The sequence below is a fragment of the Leucopleurus acutus genome (assembly GCF_964270905.1).
Source record: "Leucopleurus acutus genome assembly, chromosome: 17".
Lineage (NCBI taxonomy): Eukaryota > Metazoa > Chordata > Mammalia > Artiodactyla > Delphinidae > Leucopleurus > Leucopleurus acutus.
The window spans coordinates 49,357,299-49,371,416 of record NC_139159.1 but is presented as its reverse complement, the minus strand read 5'-3'; the positions used below and the strand labels follow the sequence as shown (position 1 = coordinate 49,371,416).

At 39.4% G+C, this 14,118-nt stretch overlaps 1 protein-coding gene across 3 annotated transcripts in view; it reads left to right on the top strand.

Annotated features, from left to right (window-relative positions):
• Positions 1 to 1,099: 1,099 nt before the first annotated feature.
• The window catches only part of RRM2B (ribonucleotide reductase regulatory TP53 inducible subunit M2B), a 35,484-nt gene continuing 22,465 nt past the window's right edge, over positions 1,100 to 14,118 (top strand). For 2 of the 3 annotated variants that reach the window (XM_082858541.1, XM_082858540.1), the window contains exons 1-3: positions 1,100 to 1,233; positions 10,255 to 10,410; positions 13,933 to 14,049. In XM_082858541.1, the coding sequence (XP_082714667.1) occupies positions 1,186 to 1,233; positions 10,255 to 10,410; positions 13,933 to 14,049 (321 nt within the window). In that variant the 5' untranslated portion in view covers positions 1,100 to 1,185. Of the gene's footprint in view, positions 1,234 to 10,254; positions 10,411 to 13,932; positions 14,050 to 14,118 lie in introns of those variants that run through there. The other variant, XM_082858542.1, reaches the window with a different exon arrangement.

Below are 14,118 nucleotides of genomic sequence, written 5' to 3'. Positions count from 1 at the left end.
TGAAAAGAGCGTTTCGCAGGGAGCCTGGAAGCCTACTGCCTTCGGGCTGGGTAACCTCAGGGGTTTATCCCAAGCCCGAGTTCCTGGTCCGTAAGAGGAGGGGCATCGCTGTCTACGGCACAGGGGCGTCGCGGGACCCCGCGGCTCGGTTCACAGGGCGGTACGGCGCCCGTCACTTGCTAAGCGCAAGTGTCACTACAAGCTTAGTTTGCTGAACCAGTATCCACAGAGCCTTCAAACCCCATCCGCGCCTTCCATCATTCGCCCCCCTCCTCACCCCGACGCCCCACCGACCCGTTCCCGCACACCTTCCGCCTACCTCTTCTCGGTCGCTTCAGGACAAAGCAGGGCAGCCTTCTCTCTTCACCAGTGGTGTAACGGTGCGGTCCTCTTTTCTCACCGAGAGCATGGCTTCTCCTCACTACCGCTCCACACGCGAAGAGCGCTCTTTCCTCTTTAGCTCCTCCTGTGTGTGGTCCGACCGCTACCTGGCGGTCTCTCAGGCCGAGTTAGCGCGACACACCGTATTCCTGAGGCAAGGCGAGAGCTAGCTGGAGAGTCTCGACCAAGAGAGATGACCTGGCAGGTCCGGGCACCTCCTGCACCGCGCGACTAGAGGACAGCCTCGCGGAAGGAGCCGAAAGCCGAACCCCTCAGGCCACAGACCGGGGGTCGTGCCGAGGGGGTGCCTCTGGGAGAGTTCCTCAGTGAGCGAGCAGGGGGCGGGGCCGGCGTGGGGGCGTGGGCTGCCGGAGGAGGCAGGGCCTGGAGGCGTGGGAGGCGGGGCCAGCAGGCGCAGAGAGAGACACTCACTGGGCAGGCGGGAGATGGGGCCGGCGCAGCGGGGCGGGGCCCGGAGGCGGGAGAGGCGGGGCCGGCAGGCGCAGGGAGGGACCCTCATTAAACAGGCGGGAGGTGGGGCCGGCACAGAGGAGTGGGGCGGGTCCTGCCAGAGCAGGCGGGTCCCTGAGGCCGGGGAGGCGGGGCCAGGCCAGAGCTGGGACAGTCCCTCAATGGGCAGGCGAGAAAGTGAGGTCGACAGAGTGGAGCGGGGCGGGGCCGGCAGGAGTAGGAGGGGTCGGGGCCGACTCAGAGGACCCGCCGGCTACTTGGTTCTGTCCCAGGTGGAGGTGGCCTGAGGCACTTGGTTCCCTCTGCTCTCGTAGCTCTGGCGGAGTCTGCGCGATGGGAGACGCGGAAAGGCCGGAAGCGTCCAGGCCCCAGCAGGAGGAGGTAAACATTGCTGCTGCTTCCTCTCCCGCCCCCAGTCACGACTGACCTCTAGATTGCGGGTTGCGGCGGGGACCTGCAAGGTGCAGGAGCACTGTGAGAAATTTTATTCATTGCCTTCTGAAACCTGGTGTCGGCCCGGCTTTGAGTCCTCGCTGCAGACGGGTTTCGTCTTTTCGAGCGCCCGGGAGGCAGTCCCCGGGGAGGGGTGAGGAGCGAGCCGGGTTTCTGCTCCACTGCTCTGTTCCGGGGCTACCCAAAGGCAATGCTCTGAGACTTCAGACCGGGGCAAGGCGCACCCCCCTCCCATCCTTCCCTGTTCTGGAGCCCTAGCCGGGGAAATTGAGGCAAGGGCCGAGGACTGGTGGCTCTGCTGGAGAAATGCATGCCATCTCTGGGATTGGTAAAAGGACTTGGAAGGATGCCTGTGGAAATTGACACAGGTGGATGGGGTGGAGATGATAGGTAGAATGGCGTCGGGAAATCCTCACTAACAATGAAATGATCAGGTTAGGAGGCCAGTTTTCTCAGACCCGGCTAAACTAGCTGTGAATCTTTGGGTATCACTATCTTCGTTTATATGGTGGAAATGATACTTCCTTCACAGAGAATTAAGTAAAATGCTTTATGCAAAGTGCCACAGAAGTTGTGGGTGCTTAATAAAAACCTTAGTTAACGTGTTCATCTTCTCTGCTTCTATATTAGTAGAGGTACATAGCAACAGTAAATAAGCTGGGATTCATTAGATTGTAGGGTTGTAGGGTAGTTCAAATTGTTGCACTATAATTTTCATACCGTTATTCTGTAAATACTTCTAAACCTGTTGCTGTGTGTGGTATCTGATTATTTTAATAGAGTTTCAGTTCACAGAGACACTTGCTTGGCCCTACATTTCTTCAGAAAGTTGTAGATTCCAGATTTGGGATTTTATTTTATTTTATTTTGACTTTGTAAACATTTAGTAGCTAGTTTACAAATTGTAAATAGCCCTCAAACTTTTTCTTCCCCTCTTGAAACAAATATATTTAGTACCAATTTCCCCACTGTAATGGGACAACTCAGATATTTTTGTTTGTGCTAGTAGTACCAACACTTATTGAGATTTAAGACCTGGAAGTTAATTTTTATTTATTATCCCTATCTTGATACAGACCCACAAAGACAGAGGCAGTACTTTAGATCTAGAAATAATTTTAGTGAACACCTCTTCCACAGTTTTTAACTCGAAATGCAAGGGTGCCTTAAGTACTTTTTTTCTCTAGATATATTGGTGCAGCATGGGCCACCTGCAGCAGAATCACCTGGAAAACATTGTAAAAAATGTAAATTACTGGGCCTATGCCCCAGATGTAGTGAATCAAAATCTCTTGGGATGGGTCTGGGACTCCATTTTTAACAAGCACTTCAGGTGATCCTGGTACACATATTTTAAGAACACTGCCTTGAAGAGTTTATACCTGAAGGGGGTTTATGGCTCTTCTGAAGTTTGTAGATTTTGTATGTGCAGCTGTGAATCTCCTGATAAAGGGGGTTCAAAGTTTTTATAGTTTCTCAAAATTAACTATCATTAATCTAATTGATAGTCCCTATTTTCAAGGTAAGAAAGTTTAGGCCAGAAAAGATGAAATGATATGCCCAGGACCACACAAATCAGTAGCAGAGCTAGGTTTAAAACCAAGTTCTCATTCCTAGGCCAGTATTCCATCTGTTTTATTAGATTTGGTGGGAATAGGAAAATGAAAACACCTACAAATAGTGTATGGCTCTGACAGCATCCAAATATTCTACTTCACCTGAAGAATAGGAGAGAGGTGAAGGCAAGCAAATGAAAGTGGTGAAATTGGAGGTGGATGGGAGGGAGGGGCTGTGTAGAATGCCAGCCTAGATCAGAGCAGGGTGAGTGCTAGTTGGGGAATCTTGATCTAGATGGGTGCCCTAGCATGTCCTAGTAACTCTTGGGACCAGGTGACCAGAAACAGGAAGCACCATTCTGAAAAAGACGGTGGAATGTTGCCAAGGAATGACGATGAGAAGCTATTTCACATTCTCACTTAACACTTATGCAGTTACAACAAATTTGTCTACTTCAGGTCTTACCTGCTGTCCAATCCTGTTTACCACTGCCAAATTAATCCATCATTAAACCTGTGCCTCCGTGTCACTCCCCTCAAATAAATACTCCCAAAAGGGTCTCAGTTCCCACCAAAACCTGCCCAGCTCCTCAGGCTGGCAAAGTCCTGTTCAAGCAGCTTTTTCACGCTAACTGCCACATCTTAATTCAGGCTGTCATTTCTACCTCTGAAATCGACACTATAGTTGCTACCAAAATCTATGTTTTTTCTTTTCTAATTTAACCTACACAGGGATGTCCAATTTATCTTTCTCATGGCATCCCAATCCATGTTAATTCCTACCCAGAAACTCTCCATGACTCTCCATAGGAATGATTTTTTTTTTTTTTTGGCCGTGCCGCGGGGCTTGTGGGATCTTAATTCCCCAACCAGGGATCGAACCCGAGCCCTCAGCAGTGAAAGTCTTAATCACTGACCGCCAGGGAATTCCCAGGAATGATTTTAAACTGTGCTCCACAATGAATGCCTGTGAGGAGAGTTGAAGTCTCAGCCTCCCAGCCCCCCAGATATTTGAAAATCTTTGGCCCAGAAAACTCCAAACATCTTAGCCCAATTGAAATCCACAGTGTAGATCCTTTCTGTCTCATCTGTTGATCCTTGCTTTAGCCAAGTCAGGTCACTTCTACCTTTGCTTTACATCCATTTCAGCCAGTTTTAATCCCAGCTGGCTCTTCTTCCATTTGCCCTTTTTCTGTGAAGAGAGATAGTCTGCATTCTCAGCTGTGCTGCTGCTGCTCTATATGTTCTCCCTGAATAAGCACATCCATCCTCTTGGCGACTACTCATAGATCTCCACTGAATTAGGAAGGAGGGAGGTAGTGCCTCTGCCTACTACCATAGTGTTATATTTTCAGCTGCCTTCTGGATATCTTGAAACTTGAGCCCATTATCTTTTTTATTGACCAAAGTGATTTTTTTTTTTTTCGGTACGCTGGCCTCTCACTGTTGTGGCCGCTCCCGTTGCGGAGCACAGGCTCCGGACGCGCAGGCCCAGCGGCCATGGCTCACGGGCCCAGCCGCTCCGCGGCATGTGGGATCTTCCCGGCGGGGCACGAACCCGTTTCCCCTGCATCGGCAGCGGACACGGCGCCACCAGGGAAGCCCGACCAAAGTGATTTTTAAAAGGCTTTTGTGTTTGTAACTTGTTATGGCTTGGGTTGGTGGGGGGAGTTAATTCAAATTAAGCTTTTGTTAAACATCTAATGTGAGAAGTAAGAGGTTTTGTCTGATTCAGTTATTCTCCAGGTGCTGAGCACTTTCTGAGTCTCTTATTTCTCATTTTGATCATCCAGTTGTTGGAGCTGGAAACCTCAAGGGCATCTTCAACTCTTCCTTATCCTGTTGTCCAGAATCCAAATTTTAGCAGGAATTATTAAATCTACTTTTGAATATCCCTTAAATCAGTCTTTTGTGTTTCTGGAGCTGATATCCTCGTTCAGGCAAGAGATGGATAGTGCAATAATCTTTTCATTGTTATCTCCACCTCTAATTTCTCTTCTAATCTAGCCATGTTTCTCCAAAAGTGATTATAAAACAAATCTGATTCTGTTCCTTACCTGATTAAAAACTTTCAATGGCTCCCAGTAGACTGCATGCTAAGGCCAGATGCCAAAATGTTATATATCAAAGCAGACCACTTTGACCTGCTCCAACATTTTCAAAAAAATCAACATCTTAATATCCATTTAAAATGCAAAAAATAGGCACATCCCCCTTAACCTCAGATAAAGCTTGGAGATGGAGTACGTATTTTAACAGCTGAAAGTTAAAAAATGTTTTGTTTGCTTCTTTTTGTCAAAATGATGACACTGAGTAAAAAAGAAATTGTCAAAAGAGTTGTATCAAATGGCGATAGGAAAATAGCTATGGCAAAATTCATATATATTTACATTCAAGGCCCTTGCATGGTTTAAAACCTGGGCCAATTTTCCAAACAAAATCATAAGTACAACACTAATTGATAAAATTGACTTTTGTCTATTTTATTAGTATAATTTTTTAAGTTAATATATATAACTTATATAATAATATAATAATAAGTTAATAATATAATAATATAACTTATAAGTTGTAATAATATTATATATTATATTATATAATTAATTACATAATTAATTATATGAATAATTAATATATTATATAATTAATTATATTAATTATTAATTAATTGATTGATTATATATAATATAATTATATTATATTGTTATATATTAATATGTATAAGTTATATATAACATATATTATATATATAATAATAAGTATAAATAATAAGTATAAAATAATAATATAACATATATATTATTATATACAATAATAAGTTAAGTTAATATATAACTTGTATAATATAATAATATAATAAGTTAATTAAGTTAATATATATAACATATATTATTATATATAATATATTATATATATTATTTTATAATTACTTATAAAATCAATGGAATAGTAAGTCTGTTTTGATGAACCCATCACTTTAAATTGGTGTATAGATGATAGTTGAAGATTTATATCAAACTTAGTAAAGAATTACCTCGCGTATTTTTCAGAAGTTCTCTTAATTCACTACTGGCCAATTCTGTGGATTTATCAACCCTGTAAAATATGTGGATACCCGTAGCATTCAAAATGCATATGGCTAGTATGCTGCTGTCTGATGCACTCACGTACTTCTGTTGCCACCAGGATCAGCTGTCTTTATTTCCAGTGCTGTTTATACCAGTAGTACTTGTTTTGTAATGACTAATTAATTTATTCATTTTTGAATTTTTTAATTTATTTATTTTATTTTTGGCTGCGTCTGATCTTAGTTGCGGAACACGGGATCTTTTGTTTTGGTGCGTGGGCTCTTCGTTGTGGCATGCAGGCTTCTCTCTAGTTGCAGTGCTTGGGCTCTGTAGTTTGCTGGATGTGGGCTCAGTAGTTGTGGTGCGTGGGCTTAGTTGCCCCGTAGCATGTGGGATCTTACTTCCCCGACCAGGTATCGAATCAGTGTCCCTTGCAGTGGAAGGTGGATTCTTAACCACTGGACCACCAGGGAAGTCCTGTAGTGACTGTAATTTAATTAAATATGTGGAAACTAGTAATATGTGAGTATGAAAAGAAAGTTTTTTCTATGAAAACTTAAACTGAGAGCTTTGGAAAATTCAATAAACATGAATTGTTAACAAATTCTGTAGAATTAGATGTAAGCAAACAAGTATAAAAAGATTGGGGAGAATCATAAAAGAGATAAGGATTTTGCACTGAGATTGTGCTACCCTAAGTGTGTTAAAACTAGAAAGTATAGGTGTTGCGTTGTGCTGTCTTAATGTCAGAAAGTCTTGGGACTCCAATCAGTGTGACAACGACAACGTTTTGGCCTTGTAGCAGAAGATTAGCAAATTAATGTAAATGTTTTAAGTGAAATCAAATAGTTTAAGGCATATATACTTTTCTTGTGATTCCTTAATTTAACCAGTTTTCAGCTAACAGTTCTTAACTTTGAACAAGAGAGCTACTATTATGTTATTGTTACTATTAGCATTATTGTTTTTTTCCTTTTTGGTTGGTTTTGAAAAAAAAATCTTGGGTCACGCCTGAAAAATAGAGACAAATGTTTACCGGGTTTTTGTTGTTGTTTTTAACTGCCTGTCTTTAATCTCGTGTTATTCTTCAGTTAAGCAGAGATAGCTAGAGAAACTTTCATCTGAGTTCATCCAAAAAAAAAAAAGGACAACCTGGAAACACAAGTCCATGCATTAGTGGCTACCTTTCTGTATGGTATAAAACATTTCTGTCAGTTACTTTTATTACTGTTTTAAATGATTAAAAACATTTATTATTTTTTAATTGAAGTGTAGTTAATTTACAATGTGTTAGTTTACAGTGTACAACAAAGTGATTCAGTTATACATGTATATGTATTCTTTTTCAGATTCTTTTCCATTATAGGTTATTACAAGAGATTGAGTATAGTTCCCTTTGCTATACAGTAGGTCCTTGTAAAAACACATTTGAGAGTGAAATTTTAAATCTAATGTTTGTGACACTAGAGGGACCACATAGTTCTTAAGAGCACACTTGGAAAAGTCATTGTGAAGTGTTTTCTGCCTTTCTGGTTTATCTTCTTCTGTCGTCCTCCACATACCATAAAGTCCAGATATAGAAAGTTACTTCCAATTCTTAAAAATGTCATATGCCATCATGCCTTTTTTCATATTGTTTTTTCTTCTAAAATATGGGTTCTTAGCCCACATCCACAGAGAATACCCTGCAGAGCCTAGAACTTTGGGATGTGTGGTTCTCCTGACATTGTTTTAAAATGTGTGTGGATTTTTCTTAGCTTCAGGAAAATAAGCAATATATCATCTCTAACCCAGTTCAAAAGTCTATGTTCGTGAAAGCCCCTCTCTTTACGTGGCAGTATCTCCTAATTCAGCTTCTTTTCTTAACAACCCTCCTAATTACAAGTGATGATGATCAGATTAAATGACTTGCCTAAAGACATGAATAATACTTTGTGCTTTTTGTAAGTGAACACAATTTTGTACTTTAATGAACAGTGTAGAGTGAAATATGGTCATTTGGTTCACTTCACATTCTGCCGTAGAGGCAGCAATTTCCAAAGTGTTGATTTTCAATCTTATCTTTACTGTCTTATCATTCACCTGTGAAATACATCCTCATCAACAGCACACTTCAATGATCTCATTATACATAGTGATTTTAACCTGGTAAAGGAGAAGGCGAATGCATTTTGAGAAAGTTTTACTCTGAGATTTTTGAAGCTTGCACCAGTTAAAAATCACTGCTTTAAGCCTTATCGGTTTGGCTGGTAAGAACCAAAGGATCACTTTGGTTCTTTCAACTTTATTTATAATGAAATCATTTTTATTTTTCTTGCTTTTTCCTAAAATCAAATTTGGTGATTTCCTCCTCCTGTCATTTCACTGGTTACATCAGTACCATTTGTTAAATTAATTTTGCTTAGTAGGAGATATTTCAGTTGGCCCTTGAATAACCTGGGGGTTAGGTGCACTGACCCTTGGTGCAGTTGAAAATCCACATATAACTTTTCAGTTGGCACTTTGTATCCATGGTTCTGCACCCACTGATTGTCAACCAACTGTGGATGGAATAGTATTGTAGTTTTTATTGGAAAATATTCACATGTAAGTGGACCTGTGCAATTCAAACCTGTGTTGTTCAAGGGTTAATTGTAGTGTTTACTCTTTTTAACTTTAGTTATCTCACTGTTTTGAATTCTGGTTTTTAGATGTAGGCTGGCCCTAGTAGCTGCCATCCATACATATGTATGGATGTAGTTTAAGGCAAGGCTTTGAGTTCAGACCTATCTCAGTTCTAATCTTATTTCTGCCACTTACCACTTGTGGGATCCTGGGTATGTTATTTATGTACTTCAAGACCTAGTTGTCTCATCTGTAAAATGGGAATACTGTTACTATTTGACTGACTTGTACAGATTAAGCAGAATAAGGTATATAAAGCATCTGTGTGGTGACAGTTCAAAAGCAGCCTCAATACCGGACCCAGAGGACATGGTCTTATGTGTATATCCTGTTCTAGAGCCTGGAACTGCAGTGTCAGGATCTTACGGCTTTTTTGAGATTGCAGAGCCCTCAATGGCAACACAAACAAACAAAAAACTTGACCACTTCCGTTTCAAAAATTTGCTTAAATATTTGTGGAATGAATATTGAGTAAGTGCCAGGTACTATGCTAGGCTCTAGGGATTCCACAAGTGTAAAGTTGGTTTTTGCTGTTAAGAAGCATGGTCTAGAAGAGACTGTAGAGAAGTAACAGGGAATTAAATTGCAGTGAGCTATGTGCTATGTTAGGCACCTAATCCAGGCCTTTGGTGTAGTGGGGGGAGGAGGAGATGTGAGGGCACTCAGAGGAGGCTTGCTTTGAGTGGTTATTAGGTTATTTCACTAATGTATTGTGGTCTTATGTTAAATTTTTAAAAATCTAAAGGTATCCGGTAATCTGAGCACAAGGTAAAGAGAAATTAACAGCCCATTCACTTACTTAGCTAATGTTTATTGATGTTACACTTGACACAGTACTCTGGGAACACCACAATATATAAAAACTGGTCTCTGCTCTCTTGCTGATTATTAAAAATATATATATATATATATATACACACACACACACACACACACATATATGGCACTGTCCCCTTTTAGAGTGCCATCCTCTTTCCAGGCAGTATGTATTTAGGTATGTGTTTCTTACTTTATCCCATAGAACTTTGAGACAGCCCCAGTGAGACCATATGCAGTAAAGGAATGTTAACATGTAAATACCAAAAACCAATTGGTACATAGGAAGGGTCAGACAAACAAAGGCTACTAAGTTTTTGGTAAGGAGCTTTCAGATAAGTATTATATTTTCAGTTAATATTAGAAAAGAAAACATTAAAATTTAAAAAGTAGCTCATAACAGTAGCCTATTCATGCCAGCATTCTGTCTCTGTGAGAGGCACTGAAGGGGCATTTTGTCCACAACTTTAGAAATTTGTCCACTGTGACGTTTATGGGTCTAATTTTATACTTATCCTCAAAGTAACAATAATGACAATAATATTTTGAGAGATTACTATACACCAGGCTCTGTTTAAAACACTTTTAATCATCACAATTAACCTCTAAGGTAGGTATTATTTTACTGATGAGGAAACCAAGGCTCAGAGAAGTTAAGGAACTTCCTATAGCCACACAACTAAGCAAACACCATTAACCAGCTACCACATAACAGTAAGGATTCAAGCTGGGGACACTGGCTCCCAAAACGATGCTGTCTCCCGAACTTCCCCAGATGTGTGTTTAGATGTGAATAAAGAGGAAATCTCTCCATAAAATGGGTACTTGTACTTTATTTTTCACAGAGGTTATCTTCAGATACCAACGAAAATGAAGCAAAGTCAAATGAAGAGCCACTCCTAAGAAAGAGTTCTCGCCGATTTGTCATCTTTCCAATCCAGTACCCTGACATTTGGAAAATGTATAAACAGGCACAGGCCTCCTTCTGGACAGCAGAAGAGGTAAGTAGCAGCACCGTCATCAGCAAACATGTTCTCTAGTGCAGTGTCCACATTTTCTGTTGCAGGACATTAAAAATGTTTAACTTACATTATAAGGTACATTGAATAAGATCAGTTGTATAAGATAATGTTTGAAATACAAATACTATTTGTACTAAATAGTACTAAGTACTAAATAGTACTAAATACTATTAGTACTAAATAGTACTAAATACAGGGTTCTGCAATGTTTTGTGTTTAGATTACTGTCTATAAACATGTTTTCTGCTGCAAAAATGTCATCTCAGTCTGCCAGAATTTTACCTCCAATATATTTCAGAATATTTTCCATTTTTAAACAGAGTTTTGGTTTGCTGTGACCAAATAAGACTAGTCTTTACTTATGGTTAGTGGAATAAATAAAATTGCAGCCATAGCTAAAGCATGAAATAGTGAAAGCCTTAGAGACCCTCCTTTCAGATGAGAGGCTTATCTGATGGTGCAGAAGGAGCTGTCACATGGGGAGTTTGCCTGGGCAGGGCACTCGCTTCTGAGGTGCTGGCCTGAATTCACAGTGCTCCTCCCAGCCTGGCCCTGCCCTCAGCCACATCAAACCTGGCACAGCTGTGCCAACAGACAGGACAGCTGTGGAATGTTTTCTTGTAGTGTGGCAATTTCCGCCTAGGAAATGAGTTGAACACAGCAAATCAGAAGATCCTCGCTGGTTTGGTAAAAGGGCAGTTGGTCATGCAAGTGGTTGCTCCATAGTCTGCAAATAATCATTGTCTTCATTTTTGAATACAATGGATGATACCTGTATAGCACTCTGTTCTCTGTGTGTGCATGTTTATCTATATAGATAGATATATCTATTTGTTTAGATATATTTGGATCTATCTGTCTGTTTATTTATCTGTTTTTTGAGAAATTGACTCTTTACGTATGCTGTTGAGAATGCAGACTCTGGAACCAGGCTACCTAGGTACAAATCCTGGCTCTACCACGTACTAGCTGTGCCACTGGCAAAGTTGCTCTGTGAAACCTCTCTGTGTATCCTCATCAGTAAATTGGGCTAATAGTACCTAGTTCTGGTTGTTAGGATTAATTAGATGTGTAGAATGTTACTTGGCATTTAGCAAGCATCAAATAAATGTAAGCTATTATTTTACACAGAAGGGGGGAGATTTATACTAGAAATCAGAAGACGCCAATTTTTGAAGCTTCTGTTACATTGATTTTACCCACCTACCCATCTTTGTTATTTTATATTTGTTAACGTTATTAACATCTTTGTTATATTGTAGTTGGCATGTAGAGCAAAAAACCAACCCAAACCCAAACTCAGCATTTTCAAATTGGGCCATAGTGCTAGGCACACCTGACTGTCTCTAACTGTGGTTTTTAGAAAGTTTTTTGTGAGATGTGGTTAAGAGAACAAACGGAGTACATAGGTGGCTTTTTCATTCATCATGTTAAAAAAGTACTTGTGATACCTGGGTTTTTTTAATTCATCAAAAAATTTCTTGCATCTTTTAGGAAATGTAATATGTGTAGTACTATGACTTAAAAAACACTAATTTTTAAAATTTAAAATATAAAGTTGGTACATGTTTTATAGACAGCTGATAGAAAGATTCAAATACATAATTAATTGGGAAGTCAAACACATTTTTAGTTCCACATATTATTCATTTAAACAAATTATGTAAGTTACAGTTTAATCAACTCTAGATTTCATTGTTTTATCAGTGATTTAGCTTTATTCCTAAATATGCCTGATCATCGAAGCCTTGATTCAGAATATAAAGTTCTGGTGTTTGGGGTTTTTATTCAAAGCTACCCAGGCAGTTCTGTTAATCAGTAGTTTGTAATCAATCTTTAGATTGTAAAATTGAGAATTTATTCAAATGAGATAAAGCTGGGTGAAAAGTTTTGCCTTTTAGGAATGGAAAATGACTAATGTAGATAAGTTTAATATTTAAGAGAGAGCATATTGTAATATTAAAATTTAGTATCAGGAGTATAATACACAAAAACCAGGAAGATGTCAGTTAAACCCGAGTGAACTCTTAATAGAATAGGACATGATTTTTAGCTTACATATTTTAAAAGATGTATACAAATATTTCCTCTCTGCTCCATTGTATCCCCAACATTTAGCACAGTGTCTGGCATGTAGTTGGTGCTCAGTAAACATTTAAAAAATAAAGTAATGAGAAAAAGGACTTTGGAAAAGAACACAAATGATTGAAAGGATGAAACTTTAGTCTTTTTTTGGAATGGTGAAAGAGATTAGGGCTTTGTTAGAATAAATAAAAGAAGGACAAAAGACAATTACATATTTCAAATGTTTATGAGGTTATTATGAAACATACTTAAGAGATCTTCCTGAGACAAAATGATATCTACAAGGTACATTTAAAGACTATTTTACAATTGTAAATTTCACCAAACTCTAGAGTACATTTCTATTAATTCCAAGGACTAGTTCTAATAAACATTTTCCAAAATATTTCTATTTCCAGAGGAAGCCATATCTATAAATTGTTTTAAAACCCAGATTGTTATGTGCCTGACATTATTTCTGGGTATAAAAGTAGATTAGTCAGCAGTAAGGTAGCAGCTACAATTGCTTAACAAGTGCCTAGTTATCTGTCTAACACAATGGTAAATATGTATAATATGTTAAAGAAATGGCTGCTGAAAGGCATTAGTTTATTCACCTCAGTTCCTTCTTGACTGTTTCTACTCTCTCCCCATTTTTCCCCTTCCTTAATTCCTTCCAGATTTTGGCTTTCCCCCAAGCTTTATTGATATAGTTGACATATAACATCGTGTAGGTATAAAGTGTACAGCGTATTGCTTTGATACACTATGTATGGCAAAATGATTACCACCATAGTATAAGCTAACACCTGTATCCCATCACATAGTTACCATTTCTTTTTTGTGGTGAGAATAGGTTAATTTTAATATTTTGAAAGGACATCCTGGCCAGCTTCTCAATTAGCTAGAAGATAGATGTCTTCATAATGTTTTAACTTTGTTCTGTTCCTTTGTAATTTTCTTAGTTTGAGCTGCTATAATAATATCATAGAGTAGATAGCTTGCAAACAACAGAGATTTATTTCTCACAGTTTTGGAGGCTGGTGATTCTAAGATCAAGGTGCCTGCAGATTTGATATCTGGTGAAGGCTTGCTTCCTGTTTCATAGACAGCTGTCTTCTTGCTATGTCCTCACATGGCAGAAGGGGCAAAGGAGCTCTCTGAGGTCTCTTTATATGGGCACTAATGCCATTCATGAGGGTGACCTAATCACTTCCTAAAGGCTCCTCCTCCAAATATCATCACATTGACGATTAGGTTTCAATATGGACTTTGCGGGGACACAAATACTCAGTCTATAGCAAGAATGATGAAATTTTTTTCTTTTTCACATTTTACTGCCAATGAGATGTCCCACCTTAACTTTGAAATGGAAGTCAGTTTTCCATACTTTGAGAAGAATTTAAGTTAAAACTTTCGAAAATCTTTTTATTTCAGGTTGATTTATCAAAGGATCTCCCTCACTGGAACAAGCTTAAATCAGAAGAGAAGTATTTTATCTCTCACATCTTAGCCTTTTTTGCAGCCAGTGACGGAATTGTGAATGAAAATTTGGTAAGATTTTTGTTTCCACTTTTGTTCTCATTCAGCAGTTAAATGATAGTAATGGTGGCAAGATAATCA